Consider the following 18,604-nt stretch of genomic DNA (forward strand, 5'->3'; position numbering starts at 1 on the left):
TACAAAGAACCGATGGCCATTGTAAGAAATTGTGTCTTCTTTTTCTATCTCGAATTGCGAATTTTCCAGGTTTTTTTCGTCATGTCGGCCTTTGATAATTAAAAAATGATTAAAAATCATACAATGAATGGAACTGTCGAGAATATTATAAAATGTTTTCGTATCGACAAGCTCAAAGTATTTCAAAAAATGAATGTTGTCAGTGTGTCCCGCTTTCTGTGTTCCCACTGAAAACCGCTGGTTTACGCTTCCACCTAAAACAGCCTCTGCCAGCCATTTTAACATCTAGCAAAATACCAAGTTTGATTAATCAATTTCCATGGTCTATGATTGGTGAACGAAGTATTTTACTTTGATCTAAGATGTTTATTTCGAGATTTAACAGCGGCGTAGCCAGGATTATTAACAGGAGGGGGCCAAAAAGGGACTTTCAAGGCATTTTTTCCTGTATTTTAGATAATGTCTCATACATTTACTGTATTTTTGGCTGCTGAAGGGGGGGCCCTAGGCCACCCCCTGGCTACGCCCCTGTTTAATCGAAGTTTCTTTTCAAATATTAAATGAAAACAATAACAATAAGGTCAGTTGAGACTTTAACTACTATCTTGTAGATTCATGATGCAATAGGGTGCTTCATCCTCCTCATCGTTGTCTTCATATCCATGGTGACTTGCAAGAGGTCCAAGATAGCAGGAGCTTTGTTTGCCTATGGGGTAGTTCTGGTAATCGTGGTCGTCTTTAGGTGCGATGCTCTTCTTGTCTGAGAAGGGCACTTAACAGAAGCCTTTTTCAAAGGCGTTGCTGTACATACTATTGGTTTTAGTACTCAAGCGGTTTCTGAACATCTCCATGCTGGTAACGGAAGCCGAACGGGGACCCCTGCCAATTGACAAGATGAATGTTAGACAGAGAGACACACAGACATACACAGACACACAGACAGCGCTACATAAACCTTTTCTAAGAGTTACCAATTTGAGCAGTGGAATGGGGTGGAATGTTGCACTTCCTGTTCTTGAAGGAGGAGCCCTACGTAACAGGCCCGTAGCCAGGGGGGAGGGGTCAGGGGGTCGGAATAACCACCCTACACGACTGGAATGTCCGATCTGATGAAGGAAAATTGAGTATAACTTTGTGAGCTTGGATGAACTACCTAAGAGAAAATGGTCCGCTAAGTGGGTAAACTAACCCCACCCGCTCGAAATCCTGGCTACAGGCCTGCGTGTGCTAATTACGTCGACTCTTTTATTCCAACACCTCTGCTCCCGATATAACATTTTGCCTAGACCTAGACCTTGATGAGTGAGATAACCCTTGTGCATTCTCAAAGTAGAACTTGACCTCCTCGGCCACGCGTTTGCTGTGCGCTGCGATTTTGTAGAAGAAGCCAAAGAGCCTCTGTTTGGTGAAAAATCTACAAGAAAAATCTACAAGAAAAATCTACAAGAACAAAAGAACATGGCAAATTAAACAATGCGATGCTTACTACGATGAGTAATCTAAGAACTATACTGTAGTTGGTTTAATGCTATGACTTCGTCATTTGGTGTCTTATTCTGTCTAATAATCTTTATTACTCGACACTTCTATTTCATAGATCGATGTACGATGAACTTATAATTTATTTTTTCAGGTTAACAGAAATCACTAAAATTATTTATTATTGGAAGCGTTTTATCTTTTGAACAAGACGGTAAATTTCTTTTAAACTTTAATAATGGTATTGGAATGATATAACTATCCGTTTGAATGAAAACATAGAATGTTCATTGTCTCACATAAATGCATTATCCAATCAGAGAGTACAAAATTTGGCGCTTTTTCATTGGTTAGGAAGATCAACAAACGGATTCTGCTACTGGTAAATGGCTTTCGTGCCAGGGCATGCCTAGCAAAAAGAGACATGTAACCCTGTATATCCCAGTATGTTTCATCTTTGTCAAATAGTATATCCTTTGTCTAAACTAGGGCGTCTTCGAAGTATTGGATGCTATCTCCTAATACAATTTAGTATGGCTCACCTTGGTAGCAAACGAGTGTCCACCCTCCCCTCCCACGCTGTAAAGGTGAATGCCTTTTATGCTGACTTCCGCCTTGCATTTCGGGATGATTTTCAGGTCGTCCTTGCTCGCGTACACGCTTTGCATCTTGTAACCCAGCTGATCAAGGCCCGGAAATAGCGTCCGAACAGAACCCAGGTATCGGCAAGATATGGCCTGTAAGTCTTGTTTCTTGTTTATCAATGGCATTTTTATGGCTAAAGAGGAAGTGGATATGTTCAAGAAAATAATTTTTTTTCATTCACAAAACTGCAGGATACAACTTAGTTTCTGACTGTGGCGACCACGCCCTGGTTCAAGTGAAAAGATGGAAAGAAGTGGAATGGAACAGAATAGGTCCCTAAGATATGTTCTTCTAATTTCGCCCAAAATAGGAAAGAACAAGACTATAAAGAAGGGGCGGATCTTACTTTTTGCTAGAGGCGGCTTTGAATCAGCGAGAAAGGAGGTTAGGGAGGCTAATAATATTTTGCTACAATTGGTTTTCTGACTCACACAGACACAAATACAGAAGGCGGTTTTATCGATAAAATGGCACCAATCAGTTTTCCAATAGTGTTTCACTTACTTCTCTTTTTTTTCTGGGTACTTTGTTAAAAAGCAGCAGAAGAAAGGATAGGGGCATATACAAACAAACACATATACATAACTTTTTCCCTGGGAGGCCAATTAGGGAGGGGGGGGGAACTTTCTAAACTAATATAGATACTACTGACGCAAAAGAAATAAAATCTGATGATGACATTTTGAGATGTTCCATTAAATATTTTTAGCATGGCTTACCCCACACCAGGTTCTAATTTCATCATTGGTCTTTTTATTAAAGCATTACGAAAAGTTAACAAAATGACAAAATTAAAATTATTTATTTCCCGTTACTAGAGAGTTTTTATTATATGGGTAGAACGATTCACTATTCAAAATAGGTAGTAGTATGTAGTAGGTCTTACTGAGTTTTGTTGCCGAAAACCACGTTACTCGGCGAATTTCATTCTCCTTATTCATTTTTTCATAAAAGATTTTCCTAAAGATGAAAACAAGAACTGTAACGAACAAACGCGTTTTTCTTTCGTTGTCAAAAAAATATCCAAAAGAATTTAAACCCTTTCTTTCTGTTTTAAATGGGTGATACTTGTTTTCAAAAATAGTGCCTAGTAACACAAATGTTTAAAAGGAAAGAAATACTGAAAAAGTTCACTCGACTTACCTAATTTACTTTAGGAGTCCCAGCTCATAGTGAGTTCCAATCCACGGAGCTGTAGAGTCAATGACTGCCTAGATCTATTATTTTACCATGAATATTACAATAATAAACTCTGACGCATATATTTTTGATTGACGTAAGTATTTGATTGACGAGAAACCTGTTTAGTAACCAGGTGACACGTATTGTAAAGCTCAGAGGGTCCAAATATTTTACAATTTTGACCTCCCCTCAAAACTCCTCCAAACCAGTTGCGCGACTCATGCAAATCAATAATTTATTTTTCTATATGATTTTTTCTGTATAATTTACAACCAGGGATATGTTTGTGATATGAATATTATTTTGTTTTAGCTTTTATTTCTCCTGTTGCAATATTTGATTAGGTAGTAGTTTTAGGTAGTTTACAAAGCTTAGTTTGTATCACGAAACGGTTATGTATTGATACGTGTTAGTTAGATTAGGCAAATAGCTATTTGTTCTTTGATTGTAACAGTCCGTGAAATTTAATTTATTGCATATTATTGGTTGAAAGTGTAGGTAAAATAAAGTGTAGGTTCCAATTTTCATTACGCGCCAGTTGTTTGTCATGGCAAATATTTTAATCAATCCTGATGTAATTGGCATATTTAGTAATTAGCATATTTTGATATACTACAGTAATTAAAATAACCTATCCCACGCACACTTGTTTATATTGACGTTAGTATTTGATTGACAGGAAACCAGTTGTCTGCCCATGTGTCAGGTAATTGTCAAGCACAGAGGAGTCCAATTAGAATATTTGGGAACCTGATTGTTGATTTTTTAGCGCTCTCTTATTGGCTAAAAAGGGCTATTTTTGTGGAATTCTATTGTAAAAGCTGAATTGAAAACACAATTCCGAAGGGTGCGTGTTGTTTTACTTGTCATTAATCAATTCTGCTGTAATGAGAATATTTAGTAATTAGCATATGTCGATATTCCAATTACAACGATTGATTAAAATCCAAGGCGTGTTGCCAAGCAAAATAATTGGCGCAAAATAAAAAGCATTGACATGTCATTAAATCAGTGTTGATATTATAAGAATAGACACTAAGCGATAGATCCAAGGCGTGTTGCCAAGCAAAGTAATTGTCGCAAAATAAAAAGCATTGACATGTCATTAAATCAGTGTTGATATTATAAGAATAGACACTAAGCGGTAGATCTAGGCTCGATTTCCAGTAGCCTCGTCTCCAGTCTACTATCGGTCAGCTTTACTCATTACTCATTCGGATTCGAAATGGCGGACACTTTGGAGACAAAGCGGGAAATAAAAAATGCGACTTCATAAGAAAGGTTGCCGCGTAGCCTAGAGACTCCTGGGGACAAGGCACGATTTCCAGCCTGTTTCTGCGAGTCGGATGTCCGGTTCCCTGTTAGTGGGGACGATAAGCACACTGAATGATCCCTTCCTCGTTTCTGTGAGTCGGCAGTCTGGTACCTCATTTTTCATATATGATTCCCTTTAGTGAGGTTAGAGCTACGGACGCTATATATGGTCCCCTTTAGTGAGGTTAGGGCTACGGACGCTATATTTGGTTTCCTTTAGTGAGGTTAGGGCTACGGACGCTATATATGGTTCCCTTTAGTGAGGTTAGTGCTACGGACGCTATATTTGGTTCCCTTTAGTGAGGTTAGGGCTACGGACGCTATATATGAATACCCTACCCGATAAGCTCAAACAACAGCTGGAAATAGAGTCTAAAATAGAGCCTAGTTTTAACTAGGCAAGCGCCTAGTAAATCGAGCCAGGCCCCTCCTTGTTTCACTTCAATTACGGTAAATTCAAGTGTTAAGAACTTTGTTTAGTAGCAAAATTATTTCAAGAAGACATATATAATCATTTTACAACCATTTTGCCTACATCAAAATTACAATTGATTTGCGTTGCTGCTTTTTTTTTTTGTCCTCGCGCCTGATTATTGGGGGGCACCAAAAATATAGAAGAAGCATAAGGGGAGGGCATGGAAAATTTTGATCAAAATCCTCATGCCCCCGCCCCCCCCCCCCCCCCCCCCCGGGATAATAAATGAACTTTCCCTTATCAAGCATTTTGTGTACATGTATGTTGTTGAATTTATCAATATTTTTTGTCACATTGGAATTCGGTGAAGTGGTGTCCAGTGTTCGCGCAGTCAGGACTTACTGAAGGTTAGCCTGGGTATTAGACTTTATGGAACAAAGAAAGCGACTGACACTCAGCTGTCGAGTGGGGTAGCCTCGCGCGCCCCTGGCTAGGCCATGTCCACTTAAATATCATGCTCGAGCTTGACCGTCCCATCACACGTATGTGTACTCGACTGATCTCCTTCTGCTGAGTGTGAGTTTACCGATTCGTCTCTCGGAGCTGACCCTAGAATTCATCGAATCTCGGGAGCTGTCGTATCTCTTGCCATCGACACAGCGCAAAATGGAGAGAAAACTGTGGCGAAACTTCTCACTCAGCGACACGAAGATACACGGCGATACAGCGCTATTGGCGTGACACACCCAGAAGCACATAAGCTTGAACCACATGGGGAGGCCCAAGTACCTCTGCGTGTCGAAGTAGATGAGCACGTGCATGGAGTGAGCAGGAACCCACGAGATCGCAAACACTGTCACCACGATAATGAGCATCTTGATCACCTTCCACTTGGCGTGCTCCGCGGCGCGAGTACTGTTCTTGGTTATGTTACCAGGAATCTTGCGATACCAAAGCTTCAAACCAATGCGAAAATACAGAGTTCCGATCATGAGTAGAGGGAGGGTGTAAAGGAATACAAAAATAACGATGAAGTAGATTTGAGATGCGACGACTGTGTCGGCTGGGGACCAATCCACCATGCAGTAAAAGTTGCCGTCGGCCATCTTGATAGCGCGGAACTTGTAAAGATAGGGGGACATGAAGAGGATGGACAATAGCCATATAAGCGTGGTGGAGGCCTTGGTATTTCGTATGAGCTTGATTTCTTTGAAAGGCTGTAGGACGGCTATGTAGCGATCGACGGAGGAAAGAAGCAAGGAGAAGATCGAGGCCGCAATTGGGAGGGCGTAAGCGAAATGCAGCAACTTACACGCAAGACTCCCTGCCGCACCACCCACCCAATGATGCTGCACATACAAATACGATACCGAATATGGCATAATGATGAATGCCACCAGAAGATTGCCCACGAACATGTTGACCAGCAGTAGATTGGTGACACTACGCATGCTCTTTTTTCTGAACACAATGTAGATTGCAAGGAAGTTTCCCATAATGGCGACTGGGAAGATGATGGCGTAGGCCGCTGTCACGACTACCTTGACCGCTGTGTCAGGTAGCTGGGATGCCATGCTACTGTTATGAATTCCTGTCGAGGATAAGTTATTCCTCTCCATGTTAGTCGCTTCACTGTGGATAACACAACAACAACAAAAAAAACAGTCATTAATGAAACCCATTTCTACAAGTGCAATCTCTTGCGCTTAAGTATATTATCGTGCACTCAGGAGATAAGAGCGCTGAACACCACTTGGCGCCAAAAAATCTCTTGGCTTTCATGTAGATACTCGGATATTCATTTGGGCTTATATAATGGTTGAAGGGTTTTTAAGAGTTGAGTACCATGATATGCTTCCGCTCGAAAAAAGCCGCAAAAGAACAATATAACAAAAACAAACAGCACTAACTCGGTTGGCCGTCGGCACGGAAAAGAACACCCTTTGCCTCACAACCACAAGACACTGTTGACTTAAAAAACTGCAGGGTAGTTGATAACGTAGAAGTCAATACGCCCTATTCGCTAAGATATTACAAACATTCAATATGTGGATAGCTTAGTTTTTTTTTCAGTAAAAGATTCATTAGAAAAGCTCTTACGGAGATATGATTTTTCGAGGTGGAATGAGTGTCGACCATATACACGTAATTTCGACCATATACGCGTAATTTACAACAAACTGTTTAAGGCCAGTGACAAAATTAAACGATATAAAAAAATAATTGGCATGCCTTTTGACATACCTAGTATTGTTGCGCCAAAGAAACTTCCCAAAACGGCCTAAGAAGTGCCACTATTGAATGTCAAACTGAAGACCTTGAAATTAGGAAATCATCAAGCATTTTGTGACAAAATGTAAACTTTTTCTCATCTTTTATGTTCAGGATAAGAGGCAAGGTTTTTAAGTTTCATCAGCTGAGTGGTCATTTATTATTCGAGGATGTACTGCGGAAATGTCATACACGAACGACGTTTAAATAACGCGTAAAAGAGAAAAAAGGAGTATTTTATTACGACAATCAAAACATTTCGTACAAAAACATACGTTTAAAATAAGAAGAATCGCATAAACACAGTTACTTACAAATTTGTAGAAGTTGAGAAGTATTCGCTGCGGTTTTCGGCGTGCTGAAGGAATGGTAGAGAGCTCTAAGCTATCGTGCTGCCACAAGGAACGTCACTAGAATACACACTCCAAAGTGCCCGTCATTGCCTTTTTAGAGGCTTCTAGCCAAATTATCCGTCACAGATGCTATCTAATTGAAATCATTTAGCAAATGTTGATGGCCATTGGCGAGACTTCCTCATTACCCATTCAAAGCTCATAGATCAACATCCTTTCAAAAAATCTGGATGAGTAAATTTACCTCGGGGCGCGAGTTCTCAGTGGTCGACCAAAGCAAGCGCGCAATTGCTTAAATAAGATTTGTAAGAAATTCAAAGACAGATTAACCAGTTTGATTTTCTTGATAAAAATAGAGGAATTTCCATAATGATGTACAAATGCGGTTTTCACTTTGTGAAGAATAAGCATTTTAGCTTTGGGAAAAAAGGTTACCCCTACAAGAGAACTATAAGGCTTTAGTATTTTGTTTTAATAAGACGTCTTTATTCACTCACGTATCTTAAGGATTTGTTTTCTAGATTTATTTAATACCTTGATAAACTGAAGTGTGATGCGAATAGGAACACTCGGATAAAGGATGTAAAACCTCCCCCCTTAACCAAAATATAGTCTTTAGGATTTCCGCGGATTCGAGAAACCTACAAATCTACCTGCAATCATATAATTTATAATTTTTCATTCTTTTTCCGTAACGAAAAGGATATTGTTTCTGTCGTTTTGGTTACCAAGCCTTGATTATTGAAATCTATCCCTATAAAAGAGAAAGGATAATTTATTACTTCTATCGCTCATTGTTATAACTTGTCTTCATACCATACTTCTTTACTGCTGTTGTTAAGCTCTCATATTGTGTGTCAAACACTACAATAGGTTGAAGAAATATAATTTCCGCAAAACCAAGCAACAAGAGCTTTACATATATTTGACCAGTAAAGATATAAATTAAAGTAATTTTCCAATTTCCCATGAAATATCCAAGTAAAGAGATTATAAGTGCGTTAGTTGATTTAGGATGAGAGTTTTTAGTATTGAGAATTGACAGAGGGTCCTGATCAGAAACAGGAAACAAGGTACTCCCCCTCCTGAAGAGATCCATCGATCCATCACCCGCAAGTATTCCATTACTCCCCCCACCCCCCCCCCGTTAAAATTCACCAAAACTTTTAAACAAGACTTGATTCAATGGGCTAAAATGACATAGCTCATAAAAAGGCCGGGCTTAACCAAGTGGCGTGAGACCATAAATAAGAGAGAGTAAAACCCGCGCTCTACGACGGGGTGCTATGTCAATTCTTTATTTCATTACAAAGCTTTTCGTACTCTATTCATACTCTGTTGGCCAGACATTCTGTATTAGTCATCTCTTGACGAAAAACAAACACAAAACAAAAAGCAGGGAAAAAAAACCAAACAAACCCAAACAAACATTGTTCTCAATTAGTTGATATGGGGGGGAGAAATATTTTTTCGTCAACCTCCTTATAAGGCAATCGTTCTTATATTATTTGGAAAGTTGGAAAAAAAATATTTCCTATTTTAGATAAACGATAGCGGTGAGATAGATAATACTAACAAGCTACAAAGGGTTCAATACACAAAGTTGATCCTAAAATAATAATATGCGAAAATAAAACCGATTAAGTCACGAAAATATAATCTAATCTGCACAAAACCAACGGGCCCAACTGACTGACCCTATTAACTTCCTCTATTGCTTATTAGTTGCTTTTATAACTGCACTTAGGTGACGTTGGCACGATACCTTTTTGGTTCCACCCATCTCAATTTCCTCTATGAGCGCTTATGAGATATTTTTAAGTGGAATGCTGTATCGTAGGAGGAGAACCTATAACAAATATATCCATCAAAATAGAAATAAAGATTATGCGCTTGACCTCGATTGTGAGCCACTTTTTCTTTGAAATGAGCAAAGAACACCATTTCACCCCTGTTTCTCGTCGTGCCAGCCTAAAACATGACCACTATTCGCGTTTGGCTCTCAATAAACTTCCTTCCAACCATACTATTATAAGGCGTTTTTCTTTTGTAGAGGACCAGGTAATTTCAATCTGTCTGCTGCGTAGAAAAAATACATGTCTAGATGTCTTATATCAGTCTTCCCTGCTTATATCTATGGTCTGCTCATATCACTTATCGTTAATGGATTACTCCTAGAACTATTTAAAAAAACTGTTATGCCCAAATGGATAATCATTTTATCGTAGTAAATAGTGTCTCGCAGTAAAGTCCATGAATGTTACCTAGCTTTTTACATGATTGACACGTTTTCCATTGTTATTGCAAGTCTTAGTTCACTAAAATACCTATGAATAATTTACAATATTAAAAACGTGGAGGGCTTGATGTATCAGCAGGGAGAAAGTGAGGTTTAATATGAACTCATTAAATATGAATGAGGTTAATAAATAGAATACTAATGAAGAGGAGTAGGTTAAAAACTAGATATGAACCGTGAATACTAATAAACCTTGAGTAGAAATGAGCAAAAACAACCAGCCATCAACTCTCCTGGGTTTTCTTGTTTATTTATTTTTTCCAAAAAAGTGAACTATTATCGATTTTTGTCTCTATTCCCCTAGTCTTTTTTTCTTTAAATTGTTATTTACTAGGTATAGTAAATAATGTTATAAGTCAGTTAAATACCCCGGACGTCGGCAGTTCGCCGTATAACAGCCTGGGGGCTGCGCTCTCAAGCTGTTATACGGCGACGTTTATTTAATAACAATGTGTAATTTCCTATATGTAACGGATACCCTCGAGACCGTGAAGTATATATAAAGGAAGAATACATATATTCTTCCGTAAGACTGTATAGAGTGTTTCTTTCAGCGTTCACTTCTCCAAAGTAAGCGTTCTCACAGAATAGAGATACACAACCCGGGATCTCAGTTCCGCTCGTGCAAATTTGTCACATGTGAAACAAACAAGGCAGCTCGTCGATGACCATGTGACGCTGGCGTGGGCTTCGTTTGAAGCGAGTTCATATCCTCAACTTTCGATTCTAGTTTCTCATAAACGCATGTTCGACATGCAACTGCATTAAGCAAGTACTTTCGGTAGGGCCTATTTTAGCCATAGCGTCGGGTAATAGTTTAGAAGAGGCGCGGCTTGGGCTCAAGTGTTGTAAAGGAAAAAATTCTTTAGTTTTCAAATTAATAAAAATAAAAATACTCTCGAATTGACCATCTGTAATTTATTCTTGTGCAACACTGGTCCTCTTGCCCCTCTCACACAAGTTGCCTTAGGGTGTGGACTTAGCAGGGGGCGTAAATTCGGGGATGGATCTTTGTAGGCAAGGGTGCATTTATTTTTTCAAAGATTGCGAGGACAATTTTGGCGTAAAATAAAGATTCATCAATCGCGAAGTTTGACAGGTCAGTTTAAAGCCAAAAATTCGTGTGCTTCAAGTTGGAGTATTGTTAGGTGTTACTGTAGATTTAGAAAAAAATTCATCGGGCAGATTTCGAGATTTTTATTTAAATATAAATATATTGCTTCCATTTACCTTGCATGACAAAAAATAATTTGATTTCCAAGAAGAGTAAATCTAGCGGAATCTGATAAAGCATAGATGTATTAATAAAATCTGAAAAATTTACGAAAATCGCGCCGAAAATGAGTCTTCTGTAGGGAACATAGTATAAAAGCTGTTTAGCCAAAACAACCTCGGCGCGCCACCTTCATGGAGGAAGACTTTTTTCGATCAAATTCGAGAGTAACCACATTCTTTATTGACTTTAACTACCTTAGAGTGCATAACTAGCTGTCCCCGTGCCTTTTTGGCAATTTTCTTTATTGCTCGAGACGCGATGGCCATACTTTACAAGGCTACACATTTATCGAATAATCAAAATAATTGCGAAGTACACAAGTCAATAAGTACGTCAGTAAGTAGAGACTGTGATGCTGCGATCAATATTCAAAAAAAGCAATTTACGTATTTCGCATCTTTCGTCCTGCTAATTGTTAGGAATAAATAATGTCATTTACGCCAGCAAAAAGAATACGCAATTCATCGTTTCACAATGTATCGTGCGGATTTACGACAACGTTCGCTATACAAGCTTCTGCTAATGTAAGGGTCGTCCACTTTGTGCCTACAATCCGTGCTTCATATTTATTACTATCAATATTTGTTTTATCGTCCTCGATGGGACTTGAATCGCGGTTTCGTAAATACTAATTGTAAAGCACAGCAATCACTCCGATTTGTACCACAGGCGCCCCAAGTTCAGTGGTCTTGTATGAAACCGCTTCGATACTAGAAATTATGAGTACTGGATTTTTGTGTATAATAAAGGCTGAAGTTTCACAAGAAGTCTCTGTGTCCCGTTTTTTCCCCATTTCAGCCGTTTTGGGAATTCAGTAGAGGGTCCACCAATACATTGGTAATCACAGTGTCCGCTGAACAGAGGTAAAAAATGCAGAGTTTGTTAAAGACGGGACCGTGAAATATGTCCGCATCCGCTTAATAGAGGTGCCCGCTAAATAAAGGTATGATTTACTGAAATTAAGTGGCAAAAAAATCGGGACTTTGGATGGTGTCCGCTAAATAGAGGTCCGTTATGTAGAGGCTCTGTAACCCGATTACCTTTCAAAGAGTCTTGTGAAAGTTATTGTCAAACGGAAATGGCCTTCTGCTTGTAAGGCTTTGTTTGCCTCTTTTTTTTTTTTTACTAATTTCCACTAATCGGTTCTTTCTTCTCACAATTATGCTGAAAACAGGCCATATTCCGGTTAAAAAATGTAAAGCATATTTTTTTGGTACAACAGTAAAGAGTGCGTAGGGAGAGCATCGCAAGGCTACGGTATAATACGATTTATTGCGATTTTGTTGTTGTGGAAGGTCATTTTTGTTCGTCTTTTTTTCTTGCACATTTATGGCTATACTCCCTTTAACTGACAATTGACTTGGTATTAGTTACCTCCTCCTCTCCCCCCTCCCGGATCCAACAATACTGATGTTACAGCACAAAAGGCCTTTAAAGGTTTAAAGTTCTTAAAAGCGTTCACTTATATCAATCTAGCCAAAACAAAGCATAGATAAACTTTTAAATTCTGAAAAGGGAATTGAATTTGATTAAAATTTGCATTTTTAACAGATCTTTAAAAATTTTCCTGGCCGCGCGAAAGGAGATCGAATAGAGTGAATAATTCCAAGTTTTGGCGGGAAAATCTTAAACAACATATTTTCCTTAAATCCGTTAAAAATCAGAGACGGCAATACCACAAAATATTGGAGAATTGTATGCGAAAAAAGAAAATATCGTTTTGTTTTAGGTTTCAAAAACAGCGCGCGCTCGTGAGAATGTCGCCATTCTTGATTGCGAATGCAGCGCGCGAGCACAATGCAAAAACAATTCCAAGACTAAAAAATATCTGCTAAATTTTGCAGATTTGTTTCCTGAAGTTAAATAATCATTTGACTACCAGGTTGAGATATAAAGATGGCGGTAAAAGTTGTAACCACAACGTTCTTCAGCAATAACTAAGAAGACATGAAGACGGGAACCGATTTAGCGCGCGCATTATGTTTTCTCATGGTTGACATCTCGATCATCTACGTCACAAATGACTGGACCCGGGCCTTTCAGTTGACGGCCTTTTCCCGAAGGTTGACCAAAATACCTCAATATTACAGATTCGAGTTATTCGCGTGAACCCGTGTTTTATAGGCTCCATAAGAACCACATGCCATTTGGAAGATGAAAGTATAAAGAATTGACTCTGAAAGGTTATATGGACTTTAAGGTTTTAAAAAAAAACATAAAATGATTGTTTTGAAAACAAAGCATTTAATTGTAATGTAGTGCTCTGATAAACAATAAAATCATTTGATTACAGCTTTGAAGGGAAAAACACCTTCTGTCCATTTTTACAACAGACACCAACCCTGCTCTTCATGACCTTATCCATGGCCTTGCAGATCTTCTTTAAATACGCCAGAGGGACATTTTTATGGACAGGTAAATATAGCACGTGCTGGATCATATACTCTGCATTATATGGGTACAAGATGTCCTCTGCACACCTTCCCTCCTTCGACAAACCCTTGCTTATTGTGGGTTGCTTTTCGCTTGACTCAGATATGGAGGTTTGGCTTAGTCCATCTGCGGAGAAGCTATGATGGGGGACCATAGGAGTAATACTGATTGCACCTAAACTTGGTTCAGTGGTATGTAGCTGATTACCTGCTGCTACCTCAGTATCACTAATACTACTTGTCTTCTGCTCAAATGGGTTTCTCTTTGAGGTCTTGTTTGTCGAGGTGGGGTTGGTATTTGCTTTTTGTTGCGTGCGATACACTGTCCTGAGTTGTGTAGCCCCTTGGTATGCATGAATACCTTCTCTCTCTAGTGCCTTCATCACTTCTGGAGGGTCATCCTGAAAAAAAAAACATTGCAATGGAATCTCTCAGCAATACTGCAAATGCCATACTTTGTGCCAAGCACATCACTTTTTGAGATATCCCAGAGAGTAGAGGGGGTGCAAGGGATCTGGACCCCTTCCACTCATGGGTAGAGATGAGAACCATTGTAGTTAATGGCTGAATCGATAAATCCAACTCAGGTATATGTATTTTGGTGTGGATAAAAAAGGATGGTTCTAGCCACCTATTGACTGGTTAAATGTTCAACTATTGTAACCATTTCCACAGTCAGTAAATTATTCCTAGACCCCAACCCTGTGGTTCATTACCATGGGAAGGGCTTATAAATTGATGTATCACCAACGTATATTGAGTATAAGGCTTGTGTGATTACTTTTCATCACCCCCCTCCCCCCCAGAAAAAAAAACATGGTCACTAAAGGTTGGTACAGTAAGGACGTACAGTAAGCGCAAGCGTAAGTGCAAACAAAAGTGCAAACGAAAGTGCAACACAAGTGAGAATTAGTCAAACATAAGCACAAGATAATCAAGCAGTTGCGTTCTCTTCCGCTTGTGTTCTAGTGAGAATGGGAAAATTACCTGCATTGCGCTTACGTATAGTGAGAACCAAGAAATATTATATAGGAGTGGCAAAGGGCAACTTTTCTGAGCAGGTGTGTTTTATTTTTTTGTATGAATGTGCAGTTTGTATGTATCTAAATATGTATATATGCATTACATGTATAAATCGATTGTTCGATAAACAGATAAAAGATGATTATACATTATTTATCGGTACTCTATTTCAAATTCAGGCACCCCCCTAGAAACCTTTATCCCTCCAACACTCCCTCCAGCACACAAACATACATTTTTTCAACCACAACCTTGACAGTGTAGTAAATCAATTAAAACCAATACAGTTGCAAAAAAACTAAACTAAAATACCATACAATTGACATAAATTTCACAAGTCAACAGGAGCGCTCATCAGAGCTCAGAAGAATACTCATAGTTAAAAATTTGGGGTCAACAAAAACTGTTTCTTTCTCTTCTAAGTAGCTAACTTTCTTTAATACTATGTTTTGGTGGACTTTTTAAAGCCTAAGTTATAGATATTTCACACATTAGGTTATAGATATTTTATACCTACCACTAATAAAGGGAAAAGCCAGTAGTTTTTGGAATCTGCTTTTTGTCCAGGAACAAACACATTATCTGGAAGACGGTCTTTTACAAAGTCCCCTTTTTTCTGGGCATTTTCAAAGTCCTTTGGATCAAACTGACTCAGTCTTTCATACATCATTTCGAGCAATCCTGCAGACGGTTGAAATGGTAGCTGTCTCATCATCTGTTCTGGGTAACCACGTAATAAGCCAATAAAATACTCCATATAATCAAAGCCAAAAGAATAAAACAAAGGCTTCAGAATGGGGAATAGCACTGGAGAGCTGTTTAAAATACAACTCAGAAATGAATACTTCAGCAGTTTCTGGAAAAAACCTGAATGCCCTTGTACAGGGTAGCTCTCCAGTCTGGATCTCATCTTTTGGTAAACATCATCTTCTTGAACAATTATCATTGCACCGCCAAAACAGGTGTAGTTTTTAATTAGACCAAAGCTAAAAAATACCACATCAGAATGCTTATGGCCCTGTCTGCTAAATCCTTGAAAACATTCAGCACAATCCTCGAGTAAATAAAGATTGTTTGCCTTGGCAATGCTAGCCACACTGTCCAGATTCATCCACTTCCCATAAATATGTGCCACGAGAACTGCTACAGTCTTATCTGAAATTGCTAGTTCAAGGAGTTCTTCTTTAGGACAAAGCGTTTCAAGATCAATATCCACAGGTACAACACTTAGTCCATGATGTTCTATTATGTAACTCATGTCTGGTATGTTGATTGCAGTGAGAATAATTTCTGATCCTTTTGGAAATGCCATGGCACTAAGGAATAAATCTAGTCCACTGCGAACAGATGTGCAAGCAATGTTGTGACCACTTTCTCCAAATAAGCTTTCAACTTTCTGTTGTAAAGGCTTTCGATCTGGATAAGGGCCAAAGATTCCTCTGGATAAAGCTGATAAGATGTTTCTCAATGGCATATCTGTAATGAAAAAATGGATAAGAAAAACAACAGTCATGTTGTCTACCAATTCTTGTTATGCAATATAAATAGACACAACATTATGTGAAGCAATTTTTGGACAGATGCCTGCTACGTTGTTACATTAGCTGCTTGAGCCTGTTTCAAAGTAGTGTGAGCACCATGTTTCATCTCAAATATCCCAAAATTGGCTTTGACTTATTTTAGTTTTGACATGTCATCTTGTTATAAGGGATACCCGAGGGGTAGGGGCATTTGACTGCTGTTTTGTTCCAAGGGGGTAGGGGCTTGTTTTAGTTTTGTTCAGGGTCAAATTCATATCCCCCACCCTTCCCAAGGACCATTGGGGAGGGGATTCCAAATTACTAGTACATTATTAAACATGCTCCTGTGTACCAAATACATTACGAAAATAAATAAAGCTCAGAGTTTTCAGAGAGGTAAAAATCATAATAGATATTAAGTAATGGGAAAAGTAAAACAGAAAAATATTTTCTGTTCTCATATAGGACAGGATCACTTAATGATTAATCAGTCATCTTTTGACATATTGATGTTTGATCAAGAATTGTAGGGGGTCTTCCTTTTCATTGTTTTCACGATTCATATTTCGATGCATGGCAAAGTATCAGTTATTAAAAGTATTCTGCATTGCAGCTGCATGAGACCCAATGAGATGGAACGGGAGTAAAGTTGTTCAACTATTTTCTTAAGTTATCAATAGATCAGACTAAGGCATATATATGATTATTCCTACGTAGTACAACGTGTAGTTGCACTACACAGGCAAATCCTATCGAAGGAAACCCATATGGATGGGGTGTCGATGTATTTCGCTCACCACAAAGGCAACGATGCGGACTCTTGATGCGAATAAAATTACTTACTCACCAATACAAATCGGCCAATGCGCCATCTTATACCCACTAGCAGATCAACAGGACGGCTGCTTTAAACAGGTGATCCACTGCTTGTTATCAATAACAAACCAGCTTACTACAACGCACTAGCTTCTTTCACTTGTTTACGCCTATCCCTGGGTACTGGAGAGGGAGTGTCGACATTCAGAAGCATCTACCAGTATTATCGAGGTTTCCCACTTTCATGAAGATAATATAGTGTGCAAATTATTATAATGAGTTCCTGTATATGTGGTCAGGGCGGGTAGAGGCTAATTCAAAATTACATCCCACGCATAGTCGTACGATCTTGTTGGTTCATGATGCGGTTTGTCGCACATTTTATTTCCAGCGCCCGTAAATATTTGTTGGTCAGCGGCTACTTATCAATTGTAGCCAGGTACTTTATTTATGGTTTCCTGAAGTGTCACGGTATTCCACCGCTTTAGAAATCGTTTGCATATGATGTTTTTTCGCGGCCAAAGACAGGAAGCGCTCTGGCCTTCAAGCATGGAGTGTATTTCAAAGAAAGTTGTCAATGCAAACGGCAAAATGGAGATTGACAAATGGCAGGAGCTACGAAGGAAAGAGAGAAGTCATATATTCCGTTACGAAAACCCCCCAAAATCGTATATTACACATAAATATGTCAACAACAAGGCATGTTCTAAGTTGTAAGGCAATTTTATCGGCAATGTTTCACAAAAAATCGCGACTTCAATCCACTTGTTTTACCTCTAAGAATAACAGCCGATTCCAAGCTACGAACAAGCTTCGAAACCATTGCCTGGGCTACCTGTGGTTACAGGATCGGGTACTTTCCGGTTGCTCGGGATGCGGGAGTGTACAAAATCAACGGTGCGTGATGCGGGATTTCTTGCCTTTCTTCATTTTTACCTGACGGGGGGGAAACCGAGAGAGGTGAGATGCGGGATTGGGAAAAAGACCCTTCCAGACCTTGCTTTAAATTAAGCCTCGTGTCATGAAAAATAATAAGCATCAATGTTGCCTCCGTTTCCCTCTTTACTTTATCATGAGCTTGAACGTACAATGCACAGACAAGCCTGGTTCAAGCACGAAATCTCAAAGCTGAAAAAAAAACAAACAGCAAATTTAATAATTTTGCTTGAAAAACGTAATAGGTTTTCTTATGAACCCTTTGATGCATAAATGTCAAAACGTTTTATGAATACATTCAGTACCGCCCAAGGCAACCTCAAGGGGCCCATCATTGCCGTTCGCACTGTTTGACTTAGATTTATTTGTTTTGCTCGGATTAACTTATGCTTCATTAAGACCCACATTTTTGTTTCATTTAGATTAAACTAACTTTTCCGCTATAATGCCAGGATTTTTTTAAAAGCCTTGATATAAAACCCAAAGTACAGAACGGTACCAGCACTAAAGACACAGTATTAGTGAACTGGTACCACGAGACCAGGATGATGATGAGCTAAGTTGAGTATGTTAGGAATCCAGATATAGGTAAAATGTACGATTAAAAAAAAGTAATAAATGTATGTATGGGCATTTCAGCGTA

The 18,604-nt window shown here is 38.9% G+C and overlaps 2 protein-coding genes and 2 long non-coding RNA genes across 5 annotated transcripts; 1 reads left to right on the top strand and 3 right to left on the bottom strand.

Annotated features, from left to right (window-relative positions):
- Positions 1-78: 78 nt before the first annotated feature.
- On the bottom strand, positions 79-1,408 carry LOC116619562. The gene is made up of 2 exons (XR_007307095.1): positions 1,342-1,408; positions 79-879 (listed from the first exon to the last, which is right to left on the bottom strand). It is a non-coding gene; the product is annotated as an uncharacterized LOC116619562 (long non-coding RNA).
- Positions 1,074-2,804, top strand: LOC125561076. The gene is made up of 2 exons (XR_007307094.1): positions 1,074-2,218; positions 2,316-2,804. It is a non-coding gene; the product is annotated as an uncharacterized LOC125561076 (long non-coding RNA).
- Positions 2,805-5,298: 2,494 nt separating this feature from the next.
- On the bottom strand, positions 5,299-7,889 carry LOC5514875 (substance-P receptor). 2 transcript variants are annotated; one of them, XM_032384455.2, is made up of 3 exons: positions 7,621-7,889; positions 7,280-7,352; positions 5,299-6,667 (listed from the first exon to the last, which is right to left on the bottom strand). In XM_032384455.2, the coding sequence occupies exon 3, from the start codon at positions 6,652-6,654 to the stop codon at positions 5,572-5,574; it is 1,083 nt and encodes a 360-aa protein (XP_032240346.1). In that variant the 5' UTR covers positions 6,655-6,667; positions 7,280-7,352; positions 7,621-7,889; the 3' UTR covers positions 5,299-5,571. The 2 variants fall into 2 exon arrangements, with proteins under 2 accessions (XP_032240346.1, XP_001635040.2); XM_001634990.3 differs by lacking the exon at positions 7,280-7,352 and having other exon boundaries at positions 7,621-7,882.
- A 5,569-nt stretch (positions 7,890-13,458) lies between these two features.
- On the bottom strand, positions 13,459-17,458 carry LOC5514824. Its single transcript, XM_001634991.3, has 3 exons — positions 17,057-17,458; positions 15,207-16,165; positions 13,459-14,067 (listed from the first exon to the last, which is right to left on the bottom strand). Exons 1-3 carry the CDS (start codon positions 17,079-17,081, stop codon positions 13,522-13,524), a joined length of 1,530 nt encoding a protein of 509 aa, XP_001635041.3. The 5' UTR covers positions 17,082-17,458; the 3' UTR covers positions 13,459-13,521.
- Positions 17,459-18,604: the final 1,146 nt, after the last annotated feature.

This window comes from Nematostella vectensis, chromosome 2 (assembly GCF_932526225.1).
Source record: "Nematostella vectensis chromosome 2, jaNemVect1.1, whole genome shotgun sequence".
NCBI lineage: Eukaryota > Metazoa > Cnidaria > Anthozoa > Actiniaria > Edwardsiidae > Nematostella > Nematostella vectensis.

Excerpts from the sequence above, each read along its gene's own strand:
- LOC5514875 (XM_032384455.2), bottom strand. The coding sequence starts at position 6,654 with ATGGAGAGGAATAACTTATCCTCGACAGGAATTCATAACAGTAGCATG.
- LOC5514824 (XM_001634991.3), bottom strand. The coding sequence starts at position 17,081 with ATGGCGCATTGGCCGATTTGTATTG. Across the intron at positions 16,166-17,056 it reads GCATTGGCCGATTTGTATTG|ATATGCCATTGAGAAACATC; the intron begins GTGAGTAAGTAA and ends TTTTCATTACAG. Across the intron at positions 14,068-15,206 it reads GGCTTTTCCCTTTATTAGTG|GATGACCCTCCAGAAGTGAT; the intron begins GTAGGTATAAAA and ends TTTTTTTTTCAG.